Here is a 24,249-nt window from a genome sequence, read left to right on the forward strand (position 1 = left end):
TTTAGCTGTAATTTTCTTGCCTTTGTGTTAGTCTGGAACATCTGCACTAGGTTCTGCCACACAACTGTTGGAGTGTTGGCATCATGTATGCGTCCTATCATCATGTCTGTGACACTCATTGAAAGCCAATACATGACTTTCCTTACACCCTAGTTCCAACTTTGTCTGCTGGAGTGGCATTCTCTTTAGACAACTCAGGAGGCTCCTCATTATCTCCTTCGACATAGTCCCAAAATCCTTTACCCATAAGGAAATTAGTCATTCTGAACTTCCAGGCATGGAAGTTATTCTTGTCTAGCTTCTCATCACTGACAATCTGATTGATTCTGTCACCAGACATATTTTCTTGCAACAATCAAAAAACTACAACAGACAATTTTTGTATGCAACCTAGAACACAGCAGTATCTACTATGACTACTGTAGCGGTACTTCAGCAAAACCTATAGATCACCAGAGCTAACCAGAGTACATGCACATACACCCAATGTCAACAATACATGTGCAAACACTATCTGCACTCCCAAAATGCACTGTTGCACTGCAATAACTAAATTTCAACGAGAGAAAATTCTCAACCAAAACTTCTCGAAACTATCGACGAAAATACCTTGCAATGACAGAACAGAGACCGAAACATGCTCGAAACGTGATTCTAGCCGCAAAAGTGAAGTACAAAGTATATGTACCACACATGCACCTTCAAGCTTGCGAACACAGCTCCCCAATCGGAGAAGTGTAGCTCCCGTAGCTACCGAGGAGTATTGTACCTAAACCAAGAAGGAAAAGAGATGGTGATGTTCTTACCCGTGTACCGCTTCCTTACTCACTTGTTCTTGCCTCCTTAGCTCTCACACGAACCGGAGTTGTGATACCATAAAGAGAATGTGGAGGAGAGAGAGAGAATGTGGGAGAGAGAGAGAGAGAGAGAGGGAGAGAGAGAGAGTTTGAGTTCCTTGTAAGCACACACACACACAAGAGAGTGCAAGACACGAGAGAGATGGATGGCTGAATTTTCTTCTATCTTCTTCTCTTCTCTACAACCATACAACTAAAAAATAAAAGTACATACATAAAGGGAAAGTACTCTCCTACAACAACATACAAAATGGCCGGTCTTTAGTGTGAACCTGACTATAGGAGCTAGCGCTATAACTATGCCATAACTCCAGTACTCCAAAGTGATTGTCACACAGCTTGTCATCCACTGGCGGCATATTGATCATAATCTCACCAATCATGCCAGTGGCATAACTGCGAAAGCTGTCACCCACGCGAGTCATCAATGTCCGCCATAGCACTAGTTGAGCTCGATATCTCAACAAAAGGAACAAATATGGACTAAAATATGGACAGTATACGGGGATGAAATGCTACCAGGTGGAACCGAGGGGGAAGAAGGCGGATCTGAAATGTGCAGGTGGAGCACGGAAAGCAACAGGAGAGCCAAGGGTGAAGGTGGCGAAGATGAAAAGGGAAGCAAGGCAAGGGGCGAGAAAGAAAGACTAACAGAAGGGGGAGCAAGGATGCTTCTTATGCACAACAAGAAGCGGGGGAGGATGCACGAGGAGGATGCTGTTGTATGGAAGCGGGAGCTCCAACTCAAGCTTGATCCATATTGCTTCCTTGTATTGCATGGTGCGAGGTGAAGCCAAGCCGCATGTAATGGATGCCATTAATGATTCCCCTGACATCCTCAACACAAGCATGAAATTTGATATTTGAGATTTGTAAACTTTGGAGGAAGAACATCAGATGGCTCCAACATCACAAAAATGGTGCTACCAACAAACGTTTAGGTGCTCATTCCAAGTTGTGCAATGTCTGCACCATGAGGCTTGGCACAGTGGTTAGCACACTCATGCAATGGATGTCATCACCTGCATCCTCACCATCCAGACTAAGAGACCACTGCCTTATCATGATTCCCAACATGGAATATTCTCTATAAAGAACTCATGGTAAGGCTATCCACCAAAAGAAAAAAGGCCACTATGCTTGCATTCATCCAAACATGTCACGGATTCTTAGTTTATGATGATGTGCCTGAGAGCACCCTTCAAGCATGCAGGAGACTATGTATATAGCTCCTGTTCTTTCACAACTTCATTACACCTTCATAGCCAAGTTTAAACATGATAGCCAAGCTTGAAAGGCCACTCCTCAACTACCGTCGGTTAATGCGTTAACCAGCAAGTCCTAATGGAAGCTTAGGACGAGTTCGACGACCACTTCTTGTTGTAGTGTCAGTTTGATAATGAGTTACTTCTTTGAGGACAAAATCACAATACAACAATCTAAACTATTACAAGCCATGGTCCACTTAAAGCTTTATGAAGGAAGCACAACAATTGAACAGAGGACAAAACTCGTACTTAGAAATTGATTCTTAATAAGCTGCCAAATTCCAGCAATATATATTGTTACACCCTCATTGACAACACTGCTCATATTGCAGGATCTTACTCTCAAAATTCTAATTTCTAACCACTTCACATACAATATACGCCTTCAAAAAGGCCCGAATATGTCCCCTGCCGTGCCAGAAAAGCAACTCAATGCAGCCTCCTAATGTCGACCAACTGCTTCCCCTGGTACTCTCTCCTCAAGGTGGAAAACAATGCAAAGCTCCTTCTGACCAACACTCTTCACAACTATTCATCTGCTACGGCCAGCTCCAACGCATAATCATCTCTCTCCTGGTATGCCAACCACAACATCAAACAGGTGATTCCAGATGAAACATGGGTCAATTTCGGTAAGTACACTACAAGTGCTTTTTCTGAGAACCAAACTAATACCCTTGAAAAGATTACTGCACTCACCACTGGACCACCAGCAAAATATTGCCCAAATTGTAGCCAATACACCTGGAATAGATGGTAGCCCCTTTAGTTCCACATGCAAAAAAAATCAGAAGATAGAAGCATGCCTAGCATTATGAAGGTAAAGCATTTTACCTCATCTTCATCCTGAGTCTCTACTTCGAGGTCTGAAAGTGGGTACCCAACACAAAGAAGAGCATATCCCTACATGATCAAAAGAAAAGCAGTAAAGATTCAAGAAGCTTTCCATTGTCCACCAAACATGCCAAAAAAGCACCACATATGTGCATCTATCTAAGGTCATCGAGCAATCTTTTCCCTTCACTATCAAAATCACCAAGAAATATTATGATGGTACGGGTGTGATGATAAATGCAAGACAATACACAGACACCACAACAAGCAAGTTCGCCAAGGAAATCCTCGTGCACATCAAATAAAAGTAGAATGCCAATGCTTGGTCTGATGCAAAAAGCGCACAACTGTAAAAGACAACAAAAAGAATTACTACCGATAATAAATGATAGTAACTCTTAAGGAATTTTAGACAAGATTTTCGGAACAAAAGTCAACATGCCTTGTCACATCGATCATCCCCCCTTGCATGGATGCAAGGGTCATCCCTTGCATGGAAGCATTGGTCATTCTATTGCATGTATCATACTATTGAGGAATTCTCTCATATATCTAGTTCATTTTCTTTTCAGCAATAAAGCAAATACTCTCTTCAGAGGCCAATGAGGTGATAGCTCAAGTGGAAGAGATGTTTGACTAGGACTAGGAGGTCCTGGGTTCAAAACCCCACATGGTGCTTCCTCGGCGGCATCCACTACAGGCGGATAAAAACCCGCCTGCTGCAGGCTATGAAAAAATGGTAACTACAGCAGGATCTTGGGCCCAAGGCCCGCCGCCATCCAATAAGTGCCCAAACACGCTTATAACCTGTCCACCCAGTCTTTAATAGTGTGGATGCCCAAACTCATTTATAAGTTGTCCAACCGTACTTTAATTAATTGTGGATGCCCAGACTCATTTATAAGTTGTCCAGCCGTACTTTAATGAGGTGTGAACCTGCAGAGCAGCTCAATGAGCTAAAACACAAATAAGCTTAAACAAAGAGTTTAGGGTCACACCTACCAAACTAGACACAGATCTTGCAGGCAAGTAAGAAATTTCATGCGAAAACAGTTCCAAGCATGCAAGTATGCCATATTGGCATATATGCTATGAGTAGTGCCACATGTGAACATGGGTTTTTCCTCTTGGATATCTGGTGTGAAAGGACACCACCACTTTTATTTGCATTTTGTATTATGGAGTTGACTCCCCAACTCCACTCATTGCAATTCAATCCATTGTGTGAGCATCAATCACTATCCTCTGTGTACTTGCTTGCTGCTGCTAATTTTGTATGTGTGTCTGTGTGAAACCCTAACCCTAATCTGTGACTGGCCCTGGGCCAATAGTGGTATCAGAGCCTTGTTGCCCCCCTTACACTCGCGCAGTTCCTGTCCAACAACGACGCTGTGCGCAATTTCTGTCCACGGCTGTTCCTCCATCCGGCGCACAGTCGAGTTCCGTCATTGGCCTCTGCGCCTCCTAGCAAGGCCTTCGCTAGCGCATCTCAGCTACTCCCACCCATTTCTGCGTCCAGGTCCAGCAGCACTAGTGCACACAGCACCACCTCCGCCCCGTCGGCAGGCAGTGCTCATAGTGGGCAGCCCTCTGCCCACTCTGTGCCTTACGTGCAAAGTTTAGTGAAAATTTGGGAATGCTTAATCGCACAATTGAAGCTCATTGGTACACAAATTTTTGGGGCTTTTGTGATTTATGTGCAATTGACACATAAAATAGCCCATTTTTTGGGGCTTTTCACATTGCAAGCCTTGTTTGCAAGTTTATGAAGTGATTGTGTTGTCAGGACACTACAAACTTTATTTGCAACCTTGTATTTGGGGCAAAACATTTGCACAAGATCTTGTGGTTTCCTGGCATTGTACTCTAGTGCGTTGGAATTTTGTCTGCAGGTGCTTTTTACAACAAACTTGGTTGCACGTGTTTGCATATCTCTTGGTTAAAGAGATTTCAACATTATGGCTGGGAATACTGTTTTGTCCCAAGAGGACAAATTGGATGGCAGTAACTACTCCCTCTGGAGTTTCATGGTCAAAACCTTCTTGTGGCCAAAGGATTATGGGGTTATGTGTCAGGTGAGATGCACGCCTTGTTGACATAGCACCTAACACACCTGGCCGTGGTGCTAAACAACCTGCAGAACCTACTCCCCCCTCACAGGAGTAGAAGAGATGGGATACTCGTGATGCGCAAGCGATGGCTTTGATTGCTTTGTCAGTAAAGCAATCAATCATACCGCATATCCTGTCTTGCAGGACCTCACGGCGAGCTTGGGATGTACTTGAAACCATGTATCAAGCAAAGAATGAGGCCAAGGTTGCATATCTCAAGAAAGAACTTGAGAACTTGGACATGAATGATGGTGATAGTATGGCTGATCATGTCATCTTACGAAGATCCAGGATCTTCGAGAGCAGTTGCTTAATATTGATGAGGTCATTTCTAAAAAGAAGTCGCACAAGGCAAGGGCAAGGGAAAAGAAATTTTCAGCCAAACGTTGATTTGGGACAACCTTCACAAAAGGCTAAAAATGATGCAGGCAAGCCCAAGAAAAAGCACAAATGTCACTACTGCAAAAAGTTGGGTCACTATTTGAATGAGTGCAAAAAGCGGCCTGCAAAGGAGAAGAAAAAGGAAAGTGGCATGACTGTAGATTCTTCTTCATCACCTACAGCGAAAGATGATGCATCAGTAAATCTTGTGCCAGATGAGTGGACTTTTCTTACTTGCAGTTATGATGCATCATTAGTGCATATGTCTCTCATGTCAATGAAAGACACGACACATGGTACTTTGATAGTGGTGCTTCTAAACACATTGCCTCACAAAGGAATTTGTTTAAGAAGCTTATGGTGTCACCATTTGGCCCTCACCCGTCTCGACCAGTGTTTTATACACTAGGTAGAACCAAGGTGTGAATGGGGATTTTTCCACAGGAGCAACAAAGCCACAGGATGGAAGACACCTGTGTAAAGCCAAGTTTTGTCACAAAACGTGTGTGAAGGCTTATCTAGCATATTTCTACCTGAAGGCGGTTTACAAGACATGAGTTTACACGATTTTACTCACTTATATGGTTTATAAGGATTTTTGTTCACACTTAACTAAGCCTTAATCATGATTTTTGAGCCTCTTGACGGCCAATTTTGGTGGCTGCAAAAGCCAATCACAAATCAACAAGCAAAGGCATCCACACACTCTCATAGCTACAAGACCCGACATAAGCAAGCATGCAGAACATGAAACAAGTCATGCATCTAATAAATCTTTTATCTTCGTACATACACAAAATGAAGTGCATATGCAAATATACATTGGAAATCCCTCGTTCCGAAGCCACGTATCCCACTCAGGGGTCTAGTCGTACTAGATGACCCCAAGCTTCAATGTTCCCAGTCATACTGGTCACACCTCCAGGCCTACTAGTCACACTAGCACTACCAGAAGGGTTACTGATCATATCAGCAAAGCGAAATACGAATCCATGTCACAGGACTACTGATCATATCAGGTGAGCCCAAACACTAGACATCTCGAGGGTGATTCACCAGTCAAACTGGTGTTCACATGCATAGAAAGATCCAGTGAGAATCTATCTTTGCATTTATTTAGGAATACCTTGTTGTTCAAGGAGCCACATGGTGACAAGAACTACCACCAAAACATGTATGTGAAGGGTGCATATTGGGTAAGATGCCCAGAAATGCATTCCCAAAAGATGGATCAACAAGGGCTATCTGGAAATTACAGCTTGTGCACAGTGATGTGTGTGGTCCTATGCGGACACCATCTATTGGAAAGCATCTATACTTTGTAACCTTTATCGATGAGTACTCCAGATTTGCTTGGGTGTATCCCTTGAAGCAAAATCTGATGTATTTGCATGTTTTCAGCATTTTGTGGCACAAGCTGAAAATCAAATAGGTTGCAAAGTGCAAACTCTCCGTATAGATCGAGGGGGGAAATACATGTCCATTGCTTTCAAAGCTTTTAGCAGAAAAGAGCATGAAGCATCAATGCACAATGCCATATTCTCCTCGGCAAAATGGTGTTGCTAAGAGAAAGAACACATCATTCATGGAAATGACTAGATGCATAGTTAAAGGCAAAGGCTTGTCTCACAAATTCTGGATGGAGGCAATCATGTGTGCTACACGTGTTGAATAGATGTCCTACCAAAGCATTGAAAATCATAACGCCATATGAGGCCTGGCACGAAAGGAAACCTAAAGTTGATCACTTCAGAGTTTTTGGATGTATAGCTTATGCACATGTACCTCAGCAATTGCGAGGTAAGCTTGATGACAAAGCAACTAAATGCATATTTGTGGGTTACAGCAGTGGCAGTAAAGGCTACCGTCTCTTTAATCCTTCCACACACAAAGGATTTTGGCTGATGTATGGAGCAGCGGTATGGGCGCCAGGACTTGCTACCCATTGGTGGACACAGATAGAGAGACCACAGGCCCTCATGATGGCACGCATGATACGCAGCAAACCATCAGTACCTCATGACATTATCCGAGCAGAGTTTGTTGCGCCTCCTATGATGGTAGAGGCCATATTCCAACCTATATGCCTGCTAGACAAATTCAGAGAGATGCCACAGGACAGATTGTCATACAGAGCTTTTGAGACATCTAGACAGCTGGCTGAGGCAGGAGACAGAGGATCATGGTATGCACAGGTCACACATTGGTTCTCACAGCATGGCCTAGACATGGATCATCTACCACCATTCCAGTATGACAGGGATGCACCACATATCCGTCTCTCTCATAGTGAGAGGAACATAGTATTGAGACAAGACCTTGTTAGAAGTCATCTCCTGTCTAGATTTATACACCAGGGCCTTTGTTGTGGGTGTGCCCGCCCTTATGAGGTGTTTTATCATTTTTCCTCACTCCCCGTATTTTTCCCCCTATTTTTTCCCATTTTTCTGAGGCTTGGGAGGGTTGCCAGAGGATGCCAGGAGCACTCCAGTGCTGGCCGACTGTATGTTCATCAGTCGTGGGCTACTGGGCTGCTGGCCGACTGGATTTCCTCAGTCGTGGGCATTCATCTGCTGGCCGACTACATTTATGCAGTCGTGGGACCTATTCAGCAGTCGTGGGCACTTTATCTGCTGGCCGACTGCCCTCCCAGGGATGTATATATAGGCCCCCAGCCCCCATACCTTATTTGTATCATATTCGGGATCTTCTTGTGTATATCAGAGCAGAGTTACACACCTACATCTCTCTCTCTCTTGTGCTGTTTTTCTGCCTGCGTTTTTGCTCGTGTTCCCAGATCTCGTCGTCATCTCCGCTGCGTATTCTGACATGGTATCAGAGCCCTAGGCTCTTGATAGTTCTTGGGATTTGTGTGAGCAAGAGGGGCACTGTTTTGTGGCTGATTGGTGGACTGTTTTGGGCTGATCGGGAAGAGGAGAAGCAAGAGGAAGGCGGGCTGACTTGCTGGACAGCCACTTGCAGGTATCAGTTCTTCTTTGTTCCCACCCACCCACCCATTTCAGAGTACATCCCCGCTATGGCAGATCTGTTTGAGATGGCCGAGAGACATGTGAAGATCCCGACACTCCCCACGTCCCCGGTGGACCGTCAGTTGGACGGAAGCAACTACGGCATATGGAAGGTGATGATGGAATTCTTTTCTGGAGTCCTACGACCTCGCCGATTTCGTCGTTGTTGGTGTTCCACGGTCGGAAGTAGAGGAAGGGGAGTTACCGTCGATCCGAAAGGACCGGGAGGCCCAGACACAGATGTGGGATCGTGTCAACGCCAGGGTCCGTTCGTTTATTTTCCTCAACTGCACACCACAGGTAATCAATCATGTAAAGCACATGACGCTGGCTAGAGGTATATGGCAGCATTTGGCCTCACTTTACAACAGGGTATCGCCCATGAAGAGGATTTCTGTCAAATCCCCACGGATCCCCTCGTGATCGATCTTGGTTCGAAACTCGAATCCTGCAAACAAACGAACAACAAACAACAAAGGGGGTGCAGGCCTGACTCACCTCCCAACCATGACAGCCGTGGGCGAGCCCACAGTCTTGGCTGTCCCCACCGAGCCACGAGCTGAGCTAACTAGGTTGACGTACCGACCAATCTCCTCCTCGCGACGTCCCATACCGCCACGAAGTTCCCCTCGCGGGCCTCGAGATTGCTGCCGGCCTCGGCTGCATAAAGCAGGTGCACGTCTGCACTAGATCCAGGCTCCAAGACCATAGAACTCTCTATATACAATAACTAACCTTGGCCACCCTTTTATAGGCTCTTGGCCGGTCATCGGGCATCCACACTTGGTGTCACCAATTGGCCGACCATTTGGTCCATCTCTAGTTTTTGCGTCTCGTTCACTTGAGGCCAGGCCGGTGTCTCATGTGAAGAGGCCAGTATTTTGCGTCTCGTTCACTTGAGGCCAGGCCGGTGTCTCATGTGAAGAGGCCAGTATTCTGCTGACATGGACGGGAGCCAGACTGGTGCCACCCGTGTGTTAGCAGGATGGTGTCGTATGGACGGGAGCCAGACCAGTGCCACCCGTGTATGACCTGGACTGTGTTCGACCCATGGGACTGTCACGCCATGGAAGAGCCAGTATTCGTGCCGTGTTTTGCCTATGGGACTGTCACACCATAGGGAAACTCGTGCCTGGAACTGTCTTACCTATGGGACTGTCACTCCATAGGAAGACCAGGTTTTTATGTTTTTATGTCGTGCCAGTTTTGTGCCGACAGATATTTTGTACTTGTTCCATGAACGGGAGATATGTCCATGTTACTATTTGCACATGCACACATATTTTGCATGTTTGAAACTGTTTTCGCATGACATGTATTTGTGTGTTTGCCTGCTTGACGTGTTACTTACTGAGCGGGGACGCCTGCCAGTGAGTCGTGAAGTCTGCCCTGTATTCTGACGAGTTTCAGTGCATGTGAACAGGTGGTAAGTATATGGTACATGTTGTTTTAATGTTTTATAATCTAACCTTTTATTTTATAAGGTTAGGTGTTCACATTTTATTAAAAAAATGGGCACCCCCTTTGGGCACCCACTTAGGGGCCAAGGTGGGGAGCCCCACTTTAAGTGAGTGTGGGAGTGGGCATGGTCACCTACCCAAACTCCCCACCCACATGCCAGCGTGGAGATCTCTAGTTGCAACTCCACCTTAATTTTATTAAAAGAAATCTCTCTCTCAAGAGTGGGGATCCATCACTTCTATCTGGCGCATGTTCATCAACCGGCGATCATCTTCTCTTGCGCCTGTTTTTCCCCAGGCGGCTGGCCGCAACTGTTTCTGTACCCTCTGTACTGCAGGCTGTGTACCTTCTGTACTGCAGGCTGTGTACAACTTCTCTCCCTCAAGCTGACGGCGGCGCTCACAGTTCTACAGGCTGCTGCGTACCTTCTCTCAACAAGGCATCTACACCATCTCTCAGGCGACTGTTGTCCCTTCAGCAGGTGGTTGCATATATACAGGCTGCGCTGCCTTTCACTCCTGCACACAGTCGTGGGCCTCCATCTACAGGCGGCTGCCCACCATCTACAGTTCACTACTTGCGCCTGTTTCTTCAGCAAGGTTGCCCACAAACTACAGGCGGCTGCTCACCATCTGTCCTCCACGCTGCAGCCAGGCGGAGGGTATTCCTTCTCTCACAGCAGGCGGCTGTGGCCTTCTTCGGTGGTACCTGTCTTGGTGGTTCACCACAAGGCAATTGTTTCTTCAACAAGGGTGGCCTCAGCGAACCACAAGTATTGGTTTCTATCAACCATCTACAAGTAAGTGAATTTTCAGATTTAAATAAAGTACTTTGTATTAAATCTGCTAAGGGATTCATTCCCTCTACGGCCACACCCGTTCGGTGCCGGGTTGTCCAAGCTAAATTGGCGAACCTCGGTCCAAAGGTGCTGAGATCGGGAGAGCCAGGTGTTAGTACGAGAGCGCCTGTTTGTGCGTGGTCTCGGAACACCACTGAGGCGCTCTCCGCGGAGTCCAGTGAAAGCACAGGACCGTAGCGATTGGACCACACTAGTGGTCGTTCTGCTTCGAGCTTCTACATCGAAATTCGAGCCTATTTGTTTGGTACTGTTTTCATATGTACATGGACATTATCTGGTTCTTGGAACCCATGGAGCATTGTATTTATTAAATACTCCCAATAAATATATCATATATTGAGGGGGGGGTCGGCCCGTTCCGGCCCCAGTGCTGGTGTCCATCTTTCCATTTCATTTCATTTAAATTTCAAGTTGTTTTAAGTTGTCCATTTCAAATTTGTGGTTTTAAAGTTGTGCTATTAAGTGTGTGGGTGTCCAACGGAGTCTTTCCCACTTGACGGGATCGGTTTCATTGGTATCAGAGCACGGTTGTTTCCCTCTTCCTAGTGGGGAAACGAACCTGTGTACTGGACATCCCGCTTTTAGCAAACTTTGAACACAATGGACAGCCAAGGCAACCCTTTGGAAGTACCAAATTTGAGGGGTCCATCTAGTGCTTCTCGTGGGTCTGATGCCCTGCGTGGTAGGCACAAGCCCCTTGAAAGGGTTCTTGATAGTGAATCAAAGGGTCAACTGTCTCCAGGAAAGACAGTTATGCTTGAACAAGAGCCTGATACTATGAGGGCTGAAATGGAACATATGAGAAAACTTTTGCAGGCTCAAGAGCAAGAGTTAAAGTTTTTGCATGAAGATCCCCATCTGCAAAGTGCTATTGAAGCCAGGAAGGCTGATGCTATGGTTGATGTAACCTTTGAATCAATGGCTCGTGAAGTGGGCAAGAAACCAAGGGAGTTGGCACTTGCCTATCTCCTTCGCAAAGGTGATATCAAAGAGGGGGATGACGGAGAGCTGAAATTCAGAAATCCACCTCGTTTGAAGCATGGAGATCCCGCATCCCAGAGGCTGAAATCTTTTATGCAAAAGGAAGAGGTGACTGTCACCTCTCGTCACGCATCCTCTCCACAAGGCACAAAGCCTGATAGATATATGTATGCCAGTGCTCATGGAGAACATGAAAGTCACATATATGCAAGACATGTATCTCATGGTGACAGGTCCACTTCCAGAAAAATTTTGCCTTCTGAGTTGTCTCATGGAGAGACCATACCATATGCAAGTAAGTCACATGCATCTGAGTTTCGAGTTCGTGGAGCACATGCAACCGTGCCCCATGAAGCTTCTATGACGGCCCATGGAGCCCATGCAGATAGGGCTACCCCGTTGGATAAGGGGAAAAGAAAAAGAGAAGACCATGAGCCTCATGCCAGGAAGCTCAAGGAATTCAAAGCAGGTGATAAATCTGTCAAATTTGATGTCTTTCATGGTGAACATGATGCTTCTAAGGTGTTAGCATTTGTGGCACAGTTCGACATTGCTTTTAGCGATGAGGATTTCACAGAAAAATCAAAAGTGCGCCATGCTAGCATGTTTTTAAAAGGGACTGCTGCCCATTGGTGGATCACTGAAAAGATCACCAAGGATCCCATCTCTACTTGGAAGGAATTCAAAGATAGATTTTATGCTCAGTTCTTGCCACCCAATGCAGAACAAACTCTCACTCAAAAGTGGGACAGGCTGGAACAAAAAGATAATGAGAGTGTGCAACAGTATGTTAACAAATTCTGGAAAGTGTTGCTGGAAGTGACTCCCTTCATGCTAATCACTGAGGAAGAAAGAAAGAGGAAGTTTCGTTCTGGACTTCAACCAGCATATAGATCGGGTATTGAATTGCACCCGAAACATACGTTGCAACAACTCACAGCTTCTGCTCTTGCTACGGAGCAATTGGTACTCAAGATCAAGCAGGATCAAGGAGGTTCCAAGGGGAAGGACAAGGCTGTCCCAAATCAGCAAAAGGGTGGACAACCACCTAAAAAGAACTTCTGAGAGCCCTACAAGGGTGGTAAAGCTGAAAATAACACATCTAAAGAACAGGGCCCAAGGAAGAACAAATTTGGATTAACCCCGGAGCAAAGAGAGCAATATGCCAAGGATGGAAAATGCTTTTCTTGTGGTAGCAAAGACCACATGTTTCGGCAATGCCCAGATCGCAAATCAAAGCACGAGGATAAGCACACCAAAGCTAATGTACATGCAGTTCCTGATGTGCAAGGAAATACAGGTCATGATGCAAAAGAGCGTATGGTTTGCAAGGCTTGGGGGCAAATCAAGGATCAGCCCGCACTCTTCATGTTTGATGACTGTGCAACCGACAATTTCATCTCTATGCAAATGGCAGCTGCATTGGGTATTGAGGTTGAAAACATGGGACCTCAGATTGAAGCCGAAGCTGCATTTATTGGTAAAGAGGTGCAGGTTACCCCTTTGATTCGGAAGTTGCGCATCCATATCCAGGGCTACCTTGATAATGAGCATTTCTTAGTTGCTCCACTGAATGGATGTGATGTATTGTTGGGCAAGCCGTGGCATCATAGGCTTGAACCCCGCAAAGACTACAAGTCTAATATGATTTCTTTTATGCATAAAGGCCGCATGCATTTTATTGATGCTGGCAAAGAAGGAGATTCCATCCCAGTTGTATCACACATCCAAATTAATAAAGCAATGAAAAAGAGTCTTTCAGCGTACTTGGTTTTTGTGCGTGATAGTCTTGTGCCAAATCATCAAAATGTGGATGCTATGTCTAATGATAGGCTGAATTTTCTTAATGCATTCAACGACTGTTTTGCTGACTTGTTGCCAGGTGAATTACCTCCCCAAAGGCCTGAAGATCACCGCATAGATCTTGTGCCAGGTAGTTCTCCTCCTAACAAACCCGCATACCGAGTGAGTGCTGCACAACAAGAAGAAATCATGAAGCAGGTAAACGAGCTTTTAGAGAAAGGTTTGGTTCAGCCCAGTTCCTCACCTTACTGCTCTCCTGTGCTTCTTGTTCAAAAGAAGGACGGATCATTCCGTATGTGTGTGGACTATAGAGCTTTGAACAAGCTTACCATCAAGAACAGATTCCCAATTCCACGTATTGATGATATCTTGGATAAGCTTGATGGCTCAGCTTGTTTTAGCAGACTTGATTTGAAGAGTGGTTAGCACCAGATACGCGTGGTGCCACAAGATGTCCATAAGACTGCATTCAGGACAGCCTTCGGATTATATGAATTCTTGGTAATGCCTTTTGGTCTCACCAATGCTCCTGCTACTTTTAATCGTATGATGGATAGGATATTCCGACCCCATCGCAAGTTTACAGGAGTCTTCTTTGATGATATCTTGGTTTTCTCCAAGAATGAGCAGGAACACAGAACTCATTTGGTCACAGTGTTCGAAGAGTTGCGGAAGCATAAACTTTTCGTCAATGCCAAGAAAAGTGAGTTTTTCCTTTCAGAGATTCATTATCTGGGACATATTGTATCCAAGGATGGAGTTACAATGGATCCTGCAAAGATAGAGACTATTCGGAATTGGCCCGAATTGCAAAACGTACATCAAGTACGTAGTTTTCTGGGATTATGTTCGTACTACAGGCGTTTCATAAGGCATTTTGCTATGATTGCCACTCCTCTACATGATCTCACGAAGAAGAAAACTGCTTTCAAATGGACTTCAAAGGAACAGGATGCTTTCTTGCAGCTCAAGCATGCGATCATATGTGGTCCAGTATTGATTGTTCCTGACTTGCACAAGTCATTCGTGGTTGAATGTGATGCTTGTGGTGATTGCATAGGAGCTGTCCTAAATCAAGAAGGGCATGCAGTTGCATACGAGAGCCGTCGATTGCATGATGCTGAGCTCCATATGGATATCTATGAGAAAGAGCTCTTGGCTGTAATTCACGCCTTAAAGATTTGGAAACACTACCTTCTTGGGGCTGAATTTGTAGTCAAGACAGATCATCAAAGCTTGAGATACTTTCTATCTCAAACAAAGCTTTCAGAGAAGCAGATGAGAATGGCAAATTTTCTTTCCATGTTTCATTTTCAGATTGTGCATACTCCAGGAAAGAAAAATGTGGTGGCCGATGCACTATCTAGGAGGCCTTATGTTGCTGCAGTCTCAGTGGCCTCTCATGGAGATCTATCTGTTATGAGAGATTTGTATCATTTGGATGCTGATTTTTGCCATATATGGACTGATTTGATGGCTGGTCATTCACATGCCTCTTATGTTATCAACGAGGGTTATCGCATGAAGGATAATTGCCTATGTGTGGTGAAGGATTTGCGTCCAAAGGTTATGGACGAATGTCACGCTCCACCATATGCTGGTCATAGAGGTATTATGCCTACTACTCGCATGATTCAGAGGTATTTCTTTTGGCCAAGCATGCGTAAAGACATTGAGGCTTATGTGCGTGCATGTATTACTTGCCAAAAGGTGAAATTTGATAGGCAAAAGCCTCCAGGTTTGCTTCAGCCATTGCCTATTCCCTCGCAACCTTGGGAAAGTATCACGATGGATTTTATTATGGATTTACCTAGATCCCAGCATGGGAATGATGCTATTTGGACTATTGTGGACAGGTTTAGCAAGCAAGCTCACTTCTTGCCCGTCAAGAAAACCATCAAAGCTGATCATATGGTAAAGCTTTTTCTTGCTAATATTTTCAAGCATCATGGTATGCCTAAATCCATTGTTGGGGATAGAGATCCCAGGACTACAAGCCTATTTTGGAGGGCTTTATTTGATAATATGGGTACTAAGCTTGAGTTTTCATCAGCTTATCATCCCCAAACGGATGGCCAAAGTGAAGCTGCAAATTCAGCCGTATTGGATTTGTTGAAATGTTATGTGGCAGATCAAAAGAGTGCATGGGAGAAGTATCTTCCACTTGTTGAGTTTGCCTACAACAATACAATCCATGCTTCCACAGGAAAGGCTCCGTTTGAGATTATTTATGGCAGAGTGGTCTTGCCACCCATCCTTCGTACTAAGGATGAGATTTTTACAGCTGATGAATATGTTCGTGACTTGGATGTTGCCTTTGGTCAGGTACGGACAGCCATTGCAAGATCTCAGGATAAGCATAAAATGGCTGCTGACAAGCATAGAAGGGACATGGAAGTCAAAGAAGGTGATTGGGTATTGCTGAAATTTGAGAAGGCTAGGCTTCGGAAGAGGCCAGGACGAGAAGGATCATATCCTAAGCTTTCTCCTCGCTATTATGGACCCTTCAAGGTGATTCACAAGATCAATGAAGTGTCCTACAGGCTTGCTTTACCTAGTCATTGGAAGATTCACAATGCTTTTCATGTGAGTCTATTTCGGAAATATGTGGGGCCAGATCCTGATGAGCCTGTCCTCACAGAAGATCCGCCAGAGATTGAAGAGCTTGAGGAGATCCTCCAGCCAGAACAGATTGTTTTTCACAAGGAGAGAAAGCTACCTGCAGGAAAGCTTTCCAGGAGATACCTTGTGAAGTTTAAGAATTATTTGCCTATTGATGCCAAGTGGGTAAATGACGATTATTTTGCAGATTATCCACAGTTGTTGCAGGCATAGCTTGAGGCTTTTCAGTTGAGGTCAACTCTTTAGAAGCCCGGGGGGATGTCACCAATTGGCCGACCATTTGGTCCATCTCCAGTTTTTGCGTCTCGTTCACTTGAGGCCAGGCCGGTGTCTCATGTGAAGAGGCCAGTATTTTGCGTCTCGTTCACTTGAGGCCAGGCCGGTGTCTCATGTGAAGAGGCCAGTATTTTGCTGACATGGACGGGAGCCAGACTGGTGCCACCCGTGTGTTAGCAGGATGGTGTCGTATGGACGGGAGCCAGACCAGTGCCACCCGTGTATGACCTGGACTGTGTTCGACCCATGGGACTGTCACGCCATGGAAGAGCCAGTATTCGTGCCGTGTTTTGCCTATGGGACTATCACACCATAGGGAAACTCGTGCCTGGAACTGTGTCTTACCTATGGGACTGTCACTCCATAGGAAGACCAGGTTTTTATGTTTTTATGTCGTGCCAGTTTTGTGCCGACAGATATTTTGTACTTGTTCCATGAACGGGAGATATGTCCATGTTACTATTTGCACATGCACACATATTTTGCATGTTTGAAACTGTTTTCGCATGACATGTATTTGTGTGTTTGCCTGCTTGACGTGTTACTTACTGAGCGGGGACGCCTGCCAGTGAGTCGTGAAGTCTGCCCTGTATTCTGACGAGTTTCAGTGCATGTGAACAGGTGGTAAGTATATGGTACATGTTGTTTTAATGTTTTATAATCTAACCTTTTATTTTATAAGGTTAGGTGTTCACATTTTATTAAAAAAATGGGCACCCCCTTTGGGCACCCACTTAGGGGCCAAGGTGGGGAGCCCCACTTTTAAGTGAGTGTGGGAGTGGGCATGGTCACCTACCCAAACTCCCCACCCACATGCAAGCGTGGAGATCTCTAGTTGCAACTCCACCTTAATTTTATTAAAAGAAATCTCTCTCTCAAGCGTGGGGATCCATCACTTCTATCTGGCGCATGTTCATCAACCGGCGATCATCTTCTCTTGCACCTGTTTTTCCCCAGGCGGCTGGCTGCAACTGTTTCTGTACCCTCTGTACTGCAGGCTGTACCTTCTGTACTGCAGGCTGTGTACAACTTCTCTCCCTCAAGCTGACGGCGGCGCTCACAGTTCTACAGGCTGCTGCGTACCTTCTCTCAACAAGGCATCTACACCATCTCTCAGGCGACTGTTGTCCCTTCAGCAGGTGGTTGCATATATACAGGCTGCGCTGCCTTTCACTCCTGCACACAGTCGTGGGCCTCCATCTACAGGCGGCTGCCCACCATCTACAGTTCACTACTTGCGCCTATTTCTTCAGCAAGGTTGCCCACAAACTACAGGCAGCTGCTCACCATCTTTCCTCCACGCTGCAGCCAGGCGGAGGGTATTCCTTCTCTCACAGCAGGCGGCTGTGGCCTTCTTCGGTGGTACCTGTCTTGGTGGTTCACCACAAGGCAATTGTTTCTTCAACAAGGGTGGCCTCAGCGAACCACAAGTATTGGTTTTCTATCAACCATCTACAAGTAAGTGAATTTTCAGATTTAAATAAAGTACTTTGTATTAAATCTGCTAAGGGATTCATTCCCTCTACGGCCACACCCGTTCGGTGCCGGGTTGTCCAAGCTATATTGGCGAACCTCGGTCCAAAGGTGCTGAGATCGGGAGAGCCAGGCGTTAGTACGAGAGCGCCTGTTTGTGCGTGGTCTCGGAACACCACTGAGGCACTCTCCGCGGAGTCCAGTGAAAGCACAGGACCGTAGCGATTGGACCACACTAGTGGTCGTTCTGCTTCGAGCTTCTACATCGAAATTCGAGCCTATTTGTTTGGTACTGTTTTCATATGTACATGGACATTATCTGGTTCTTGGAACCCATGGAGCATTGTATTTATTAAATACTCCCAATAAATATATCATATATTGAGGGGGGGGTCGGCCCGTTCCGGCCCCAGTGCTGGTGTCCATCTTTCCATTTCATTTCATTTAAATTTCAAGTTGTTTTAAGTTGTCCATTTCAAATTTGTGGTTTTAAAGTTGTGCTATTAAGTGTGTGGGTGTCCAACGGAGTCTTTCCCACTTGACGGGATCGGTTTCACTTGGCCGTCCGCCCGTCCATACTTGGGTGCCCACCCGTTAGTATATCCCTAACTCAGCTCGTCAATCAGCCTGCCTAGTTCCAAGCTTCCCCAAGCCTCGAAACTAGTCTTGCATGCGTATAGCACACGGTAGATACCCACTGTGCACATGACATACTCCCCTTCCTCTAAGAGCTCACTCCTGGGCTCACTAAAAAGCCAGGGTAATCTCTCTGAAGAGAAGTCAATGTCTCCCATGTAGCGTCCTCCTCAACACGATCCTTCCACTTGATCTTGTATTCCGTGATAAGCGTATGACGCAATCTTCGTTCACGAAATCCAAGAATCTTTTCAGGTTCGTGCGGAACAAATGTCATGTCCTGGACATCTATAATTTCTTGAGGAGTAACTAACTGAACTGCTCCACCCAGTACTTAAGTCTACTGACATGAAATACAGGATGAACTTTCACATGAGAAGGCAAATCCAATTCATATGCTGATGAACTTTCACATGAGAAGGCAAATCCAATTCATATGCAACTGAACCAATCCGTCGTGTAACACGAAATGGTCCACAGTATCTAGGGGATAGTTTCGGAGATCTACCTGTCCGTAAAGTCTCGGAATCTTTCGGAACTCGCAAATACACCATCGTTCCTTCAGAGAATTCTCTAGGTGAACGATGTCTATTAGAATAAAACCTGTCTCGGTCTTGAGCACTTCTAATAGATTCCTTTGCAACTTGTAACATTTCCTGCATATCTTGCAAAAAATTACGTGCTGCATCATGCTGAAGTCCTGAGAATCCTACTGTAACAGGTGATCTTGGTTGAAAACCGTACATAAGCATGAAAGGACTAAACCCTGTACTCGTATGCTTAGTACTGTTATATGCAAATTCCAACATAGGAAGATAATCCTCCCATGAACTTTTTAACTCTGCCCAACGAGCTTTCCTGCCTCTCAAATCATCTGCATCACACACATACTTGATTGACTGATGATCAGTCAATACCACAAACTTGGAGCCATATAAATAATGTCTCCAAACCTTGAGAGCATGAATCACAGCATAAAGCTCCTTCTCAAGGGTTGGCCAACGAGATTGAGTGTCGTCTAGCTTTTTACTTTCAAAAGCAACCGGTCTACCATCTTGAAATAAAGCAGCCCCGATAGCATAGTCACTGGCATCAGTTTCAAGAACATAAGGCCGACTAGGATCAGGCAATGCTAAGATAGGTGCTTCCTTGACTTTATCTTTCAAAAGTCTGAAGGCCATATCCAAATCGTTATTCCAAGTGATAGGCTGATTGGACTTACGTCCACGACCTCTCAATAAGTCGGTCATCGGTAGTGTGAGCTGAGAGTACTCCCGTACAGATTTCCGAAGAAAAACAACAAAACCGAGAAAAGAACGAAGTTGTTTCACTGTTCGTGGTATAGGCCAGTCCAAAACCTTCTGAACTCGGTCATAGTCAATGCTCAATCCATCACTAGTGATCTTGTGCCCCAAGTAAATGATGTCGGTCATAAAGAACTCACATTTACTCAACTTAGCATATAGTCGATTCTGTCTTAAAATAGATAAGACAATCGTGAGGTGTCTGACATGATCCTCAAGAGTACGGCTATATATCAAAATATCATCCAGGAACACCACCACAAATTTCCCCAAATGTTCACGAAAAAGATCGTTCATCATTTGCTGGAAAGTGGCTGGAGCATTGGTTAACCCAAAAGGTAATACGAGAAACTCGTAATGGCCATACCTAGTCCGAAAGGCGGTTCTTTTGACATGCCTTTCATGAATACGTATCTGGTGGTAGCCAGTACGCAAATCTATCTTCGTGAAATATTTCGCTCCTGCTAACCGGTCAATTAGGTCATCTGATCTAGGGAGAGAATAACGGTTCTTAATTGTCAACTTGTTCAATCTTTTGTAATCTATACACATTCTCCAAGTATTGTCCTTCTTTCTCCTAAGCAACACAGGTGCACCCCAAGGTGATTTACTTGGACGGATCTGGCCCATCCTCAAATAATCTTCGAGTTGTTTAGCCAACTCATCTTCCTCAACTTGGCTCATCCTATAAGGTGGAATACTCACAGGATGAGCACCAGGGATCAAGTCAATACGATGATCTACTGCCCGTTCAGGTGGTAAACCCGATGGCAATTCCTTAGGAAATACATCTTGGAACGAATCAAGTATCTTCTGTAATTCTTTGCTTTCAAACACACTTAATTCATTCACATCCATGGAAGGGATGAGAAAAGAAGAAAGTGGAATCAAGACACAATGGAAAGCGGTGTACAAAGAAGAATTCATTATATTTCCAAAATCAATTGTATTTACAAGAGGTCCCTGAGAGGGATAAATACAATCACCTAAAATACTATACTTGGTGTCCCTATGCTGAAAAGAAAAAATATGACTAGACCAATCTATCTGGACATCAAGAGTCTTAAACCACTCAATCCCTAATAACAAGTCTACATTTTCCAGATGCATGACATAGCATTCCAGAGTATCTTTGTAGTCCTGAATCTGGATTGGAAGCATCTCGACCTTGCGATCCCAAACTTGTCTGCCCGCAGGTAGACGTACCTCATAGGTATGGTCGCTAAGTGTCGTATCAAGACTCAATTTCTGCACAAGTTTGTAGTTAACAAAGTTATGCGAACTGCCAGGCATGCATGCCAAATACCTTAGAATTGAACAGACAATCAGAACAAGTACTAGGACGAGAAAGTACAATAATTGACGTACCTGTCAAAGACAACTGGTTAGCTGCCTTTGGCTTGGGTCTTGCGTTTGACTTGGTACCCTTTTTCTTTGGACACTCGTTACGCATGTGTCTTTTTTCTTCGCAGATAAAACAACGTCCTTCCTTCTTGAGCTTCAGAGCCTTAAGGAGTCGTTTCTTCTTCGCTGGTGTCAAACTGGAATTCTTCGAAGGTTGGTCCGAAGACTTGCCTTCATTCGTGTTAGCCATAGGTGCGGAGAACTTTCTTTTATGCTTGTTCCCCTGCTCGGTAAGGGGTTTCGATTTGGAAGAGACCATCGTATCATCATAGATACGAGCTGAATGAATGGCCTCGTCCAAAGTTTTGCATTTGTTATTTTTAACCTGTAATCGGTACGAGTCGGGTAAACCAGCTACGAAAAACCCCAAAAGAGTAGTGGGATCCATCTTTGTAGCTTTCATCTGCAAGTCACGAAATTTCTGGAGGTAGACCTCATAAGTGAGGTGTTGCGAGGTCATGGTCAAAGCTGAAAACCGGGCAACAACATCATAATCATCCTCTTTCTTGAGGAATTCTTTCTTGAAAATATCTTCAAATTGTGCCCAAGTCATTGGCTTTGGGTTCAGTTCCTTCCACCAAAGCAAAGCTTTGCCGGACAGGAAACCTGCTGCTAACTGTATCTTCTTTCCATCATCATATGGATGAAACTGAAAGTGAACTTGCCACTTATGTAGCCAAGTGTCCACGATCTCCTTGGTTCTCTGCTTTTGCTCGCCCCCGAACGGTTCCGGAGTAATATTGGGGCCTAAAGCTGAAGCCAAGGTATCCATTCCCGAAAAAGTAGAGAGGGTAGTGGTCAATAGAGTGATGGAGTTCTGCAAAGCCTGCATCTGGGCTGCGATTTGTGCCTGACGTTCCGACGAAGAAGCTTCAAGAGCTACTTTGAACTCTTGGAAATCAGATTTTGACACAAACTCGTCAAAAAGATCGGCATCAGTGCCTTCCGTAGCCGGCAAGCCTTCGCGTTCCACGAGGGGCTCCAACTCTGATTCTTGGGTCGACATCGTGAAGAGGGTACGCGGAGAGAAAATTCAATCTTTGCACAATGAAAGTGCGAGCGAACTTGAGAGCTTGAGAGCTTGAAAACTTGAGAACTTGAGAACTCGAGAGATGTGTGGCAAGAAGCCCACGTGAGGGGGTTTATAAAGGTTTCCCAAAAGCCAAAAAAAACTCGAAAAGCTAGGCTTAGCTTTTGCTTTAGCTTTTGTGTTTTTTTTTTTCGTGAATAAATATATATATATATATATTTTTTTTTTAATATATATATATATATATATATATATATATATATATATATATATATATATGGATATATATATTCGCTGTTTCTTTATAAAAAAAATTGAGGCCAAATTAATGGCTTTTTTCTATGCTTTTAGTTTATGCATATTGATGATTCAATCCACTATGGATTGATGACCCAATTAGAGACCATTCTAATTATTTCCTTAATGATAAGCTTTATCCCTTAGAAAAATTGAGATTTATCAGTCATAGCAGCAGAGCTATGGCAAAATTTTTATAAAAATTACGCACAAAATAATTTCATTCAAAGCATAAAAAGAAGACTTCCTACCATATTCTAGGAATTATCATCCTAGATTAATTGAAAGAATTTCATTATAATCATGGAGAAATTGAATTTTTACATTATGTCTTTGGAAACCTTGGAGAGGGGAGGACTTTTAAACCTTTTTAAAAAAAATTTTAAACTCCCCCTAAAAAAAACAAAAACGAAAGCACTAAAGAATGCTTTCCTCACGTGTTTTTTTTTCCGCTTCCCTCCTGCGCTTGGATTAGCCCGCCGGCGCATGCTGTCGTCACCATCTGCCCGCGCGAGTCGTCCCGCCGGCGCCACCCTGCCTGCCGTCGCCTGCACGCTTGCCCGTCGGCTACTGGAAACCGGGCGCCTGCACGAAACCTGCGCTGGCCTGGCTGGGGCGCCTGCGTAGGCCTGGGCGCTGCCCGCTTGGCCTAGGCGCCGCCTGCGCTAGGCTCCGTAGACCTGGCTGGCTACGCTGCCTGGCTGGAGCGCCTGCGTAGGCCTGGGCTGGCCTGGGCGCCTGCCCGCCTGGCCTAGGCGCCTACATGGGCTGGCTGCCTGGCCACGTAGGCCCATGCGCCCGCCTGCAAGACCGCCAACAGCAAACTAGCGTCTCCCGCCAGTGCACTAACCTGGCCGCCTGCAAGCAATCCAGCACTTCTCTCATGCGCTCTCTCTCTCATGCACCAAAAAGCAACGAAAAGGAAACATGCTTTTTTCTGTTTTTCTCTCACGACTGTACATGCGACTGCACAACCAAAACTTCTCTTCTTTGCAAAAGCAATCAACCCTTACTCAACCTACCATCTCCCATCAACATGGGTGTCCTTGATGAAGGAAAAACACATACCAAATCTGAAAACTGCAGAATGCACAGAAAAAACAGCAAGCTTTTAACACATACCGTTCTTCGACCTCTTCTCCTCTACCTACCGACTTGCTCGTTCACGAGGTATGCTCTGATACCATTGTCAAATCCCCACGGATCCCCTCGTGATCGATCTTGGTTCGAAACTCGAATCCTGCAAACAAACGAACAACAAACAACAAAGGGGGTGCAGGCCTGACTCACCTCCCAACCATGACAGCCGTGGGCGAGCCCACAGTCTTGGATGTCCCCACCGAGCCACGAGCTGAGCTAACTAGGTTGACGTACCGACCAATCTCCTCCTCGCGACGTCCCATACCGCCACAGAGCTGCCCTCGCGGGCCTCGAGATTGTTGCCGGCCTCGGCTGCATAAAGCAGGTGCACGTCTGCACTAGATCCAGGCTCCAAGACCATAGAGCTCTCACAAACTCGCGAGACTCTCTATATACAATAACTAACCTTGGCCACCCTTTTATAGGCTCTTGGCCGGTCATCGGGCGTCCACACTTGGCCGCCCGCCCGTCCATACTTGGGTG

The 24,249-nt window shown here is 45.2% G+C and overlaps 1 protein-coding gene across 1 annotated transcript in view; it reads right to left on the reverse strand.

Annotated features, from left to right (window-relative positions):
* Nucleotides 1-2,356: 2,356 nt before the first annotated feature.
* LOC147630953 (ferredoxin C 2, chloroplastic-like) overlaps nucleotides 2,357-24,249 on the reverse strand; it is a 35,312-nt gene continuing 13,419 nt past the window's right edge. The window contains exons 4-6 of the mRNA XM_086809001.1: nucleotides 2,960-3,028; nucleotides 2,825-2,869; nucleotides 2,357-2,698 (exon numbers count right to left, since the gene is read on the reverse strand). Coding sequence (XP_086665127.1) covers nucleotides 2,654-2,698; nucleotides 2,825-2,869; nucleotides 2,960-3,028 — 159 coding nt within the window. The 3' untranslated portion in view covers nucleotides 2,357-2,653. The remainder of the gene's footprint in view (nucleotides 2,699-2,824; nucleotides 2,870-2,959; nucleotides 3,029-24,249) is intronic.

This window comes from Cibotium barometz, chromosome 15, assembly GCF_041138505.1.
Source record: "Cibotium barometz isolate CiBa-2024 chromosome 15, ASM4113850v1, whole genome shotgun sequence".
Lineage (NCBI taxonomy): Eukaryota > Viridiplantae > Streptophyta > Polypodiopsida > Cyatheales > Cibotiaceae > Cibotium > Cibotium barometz.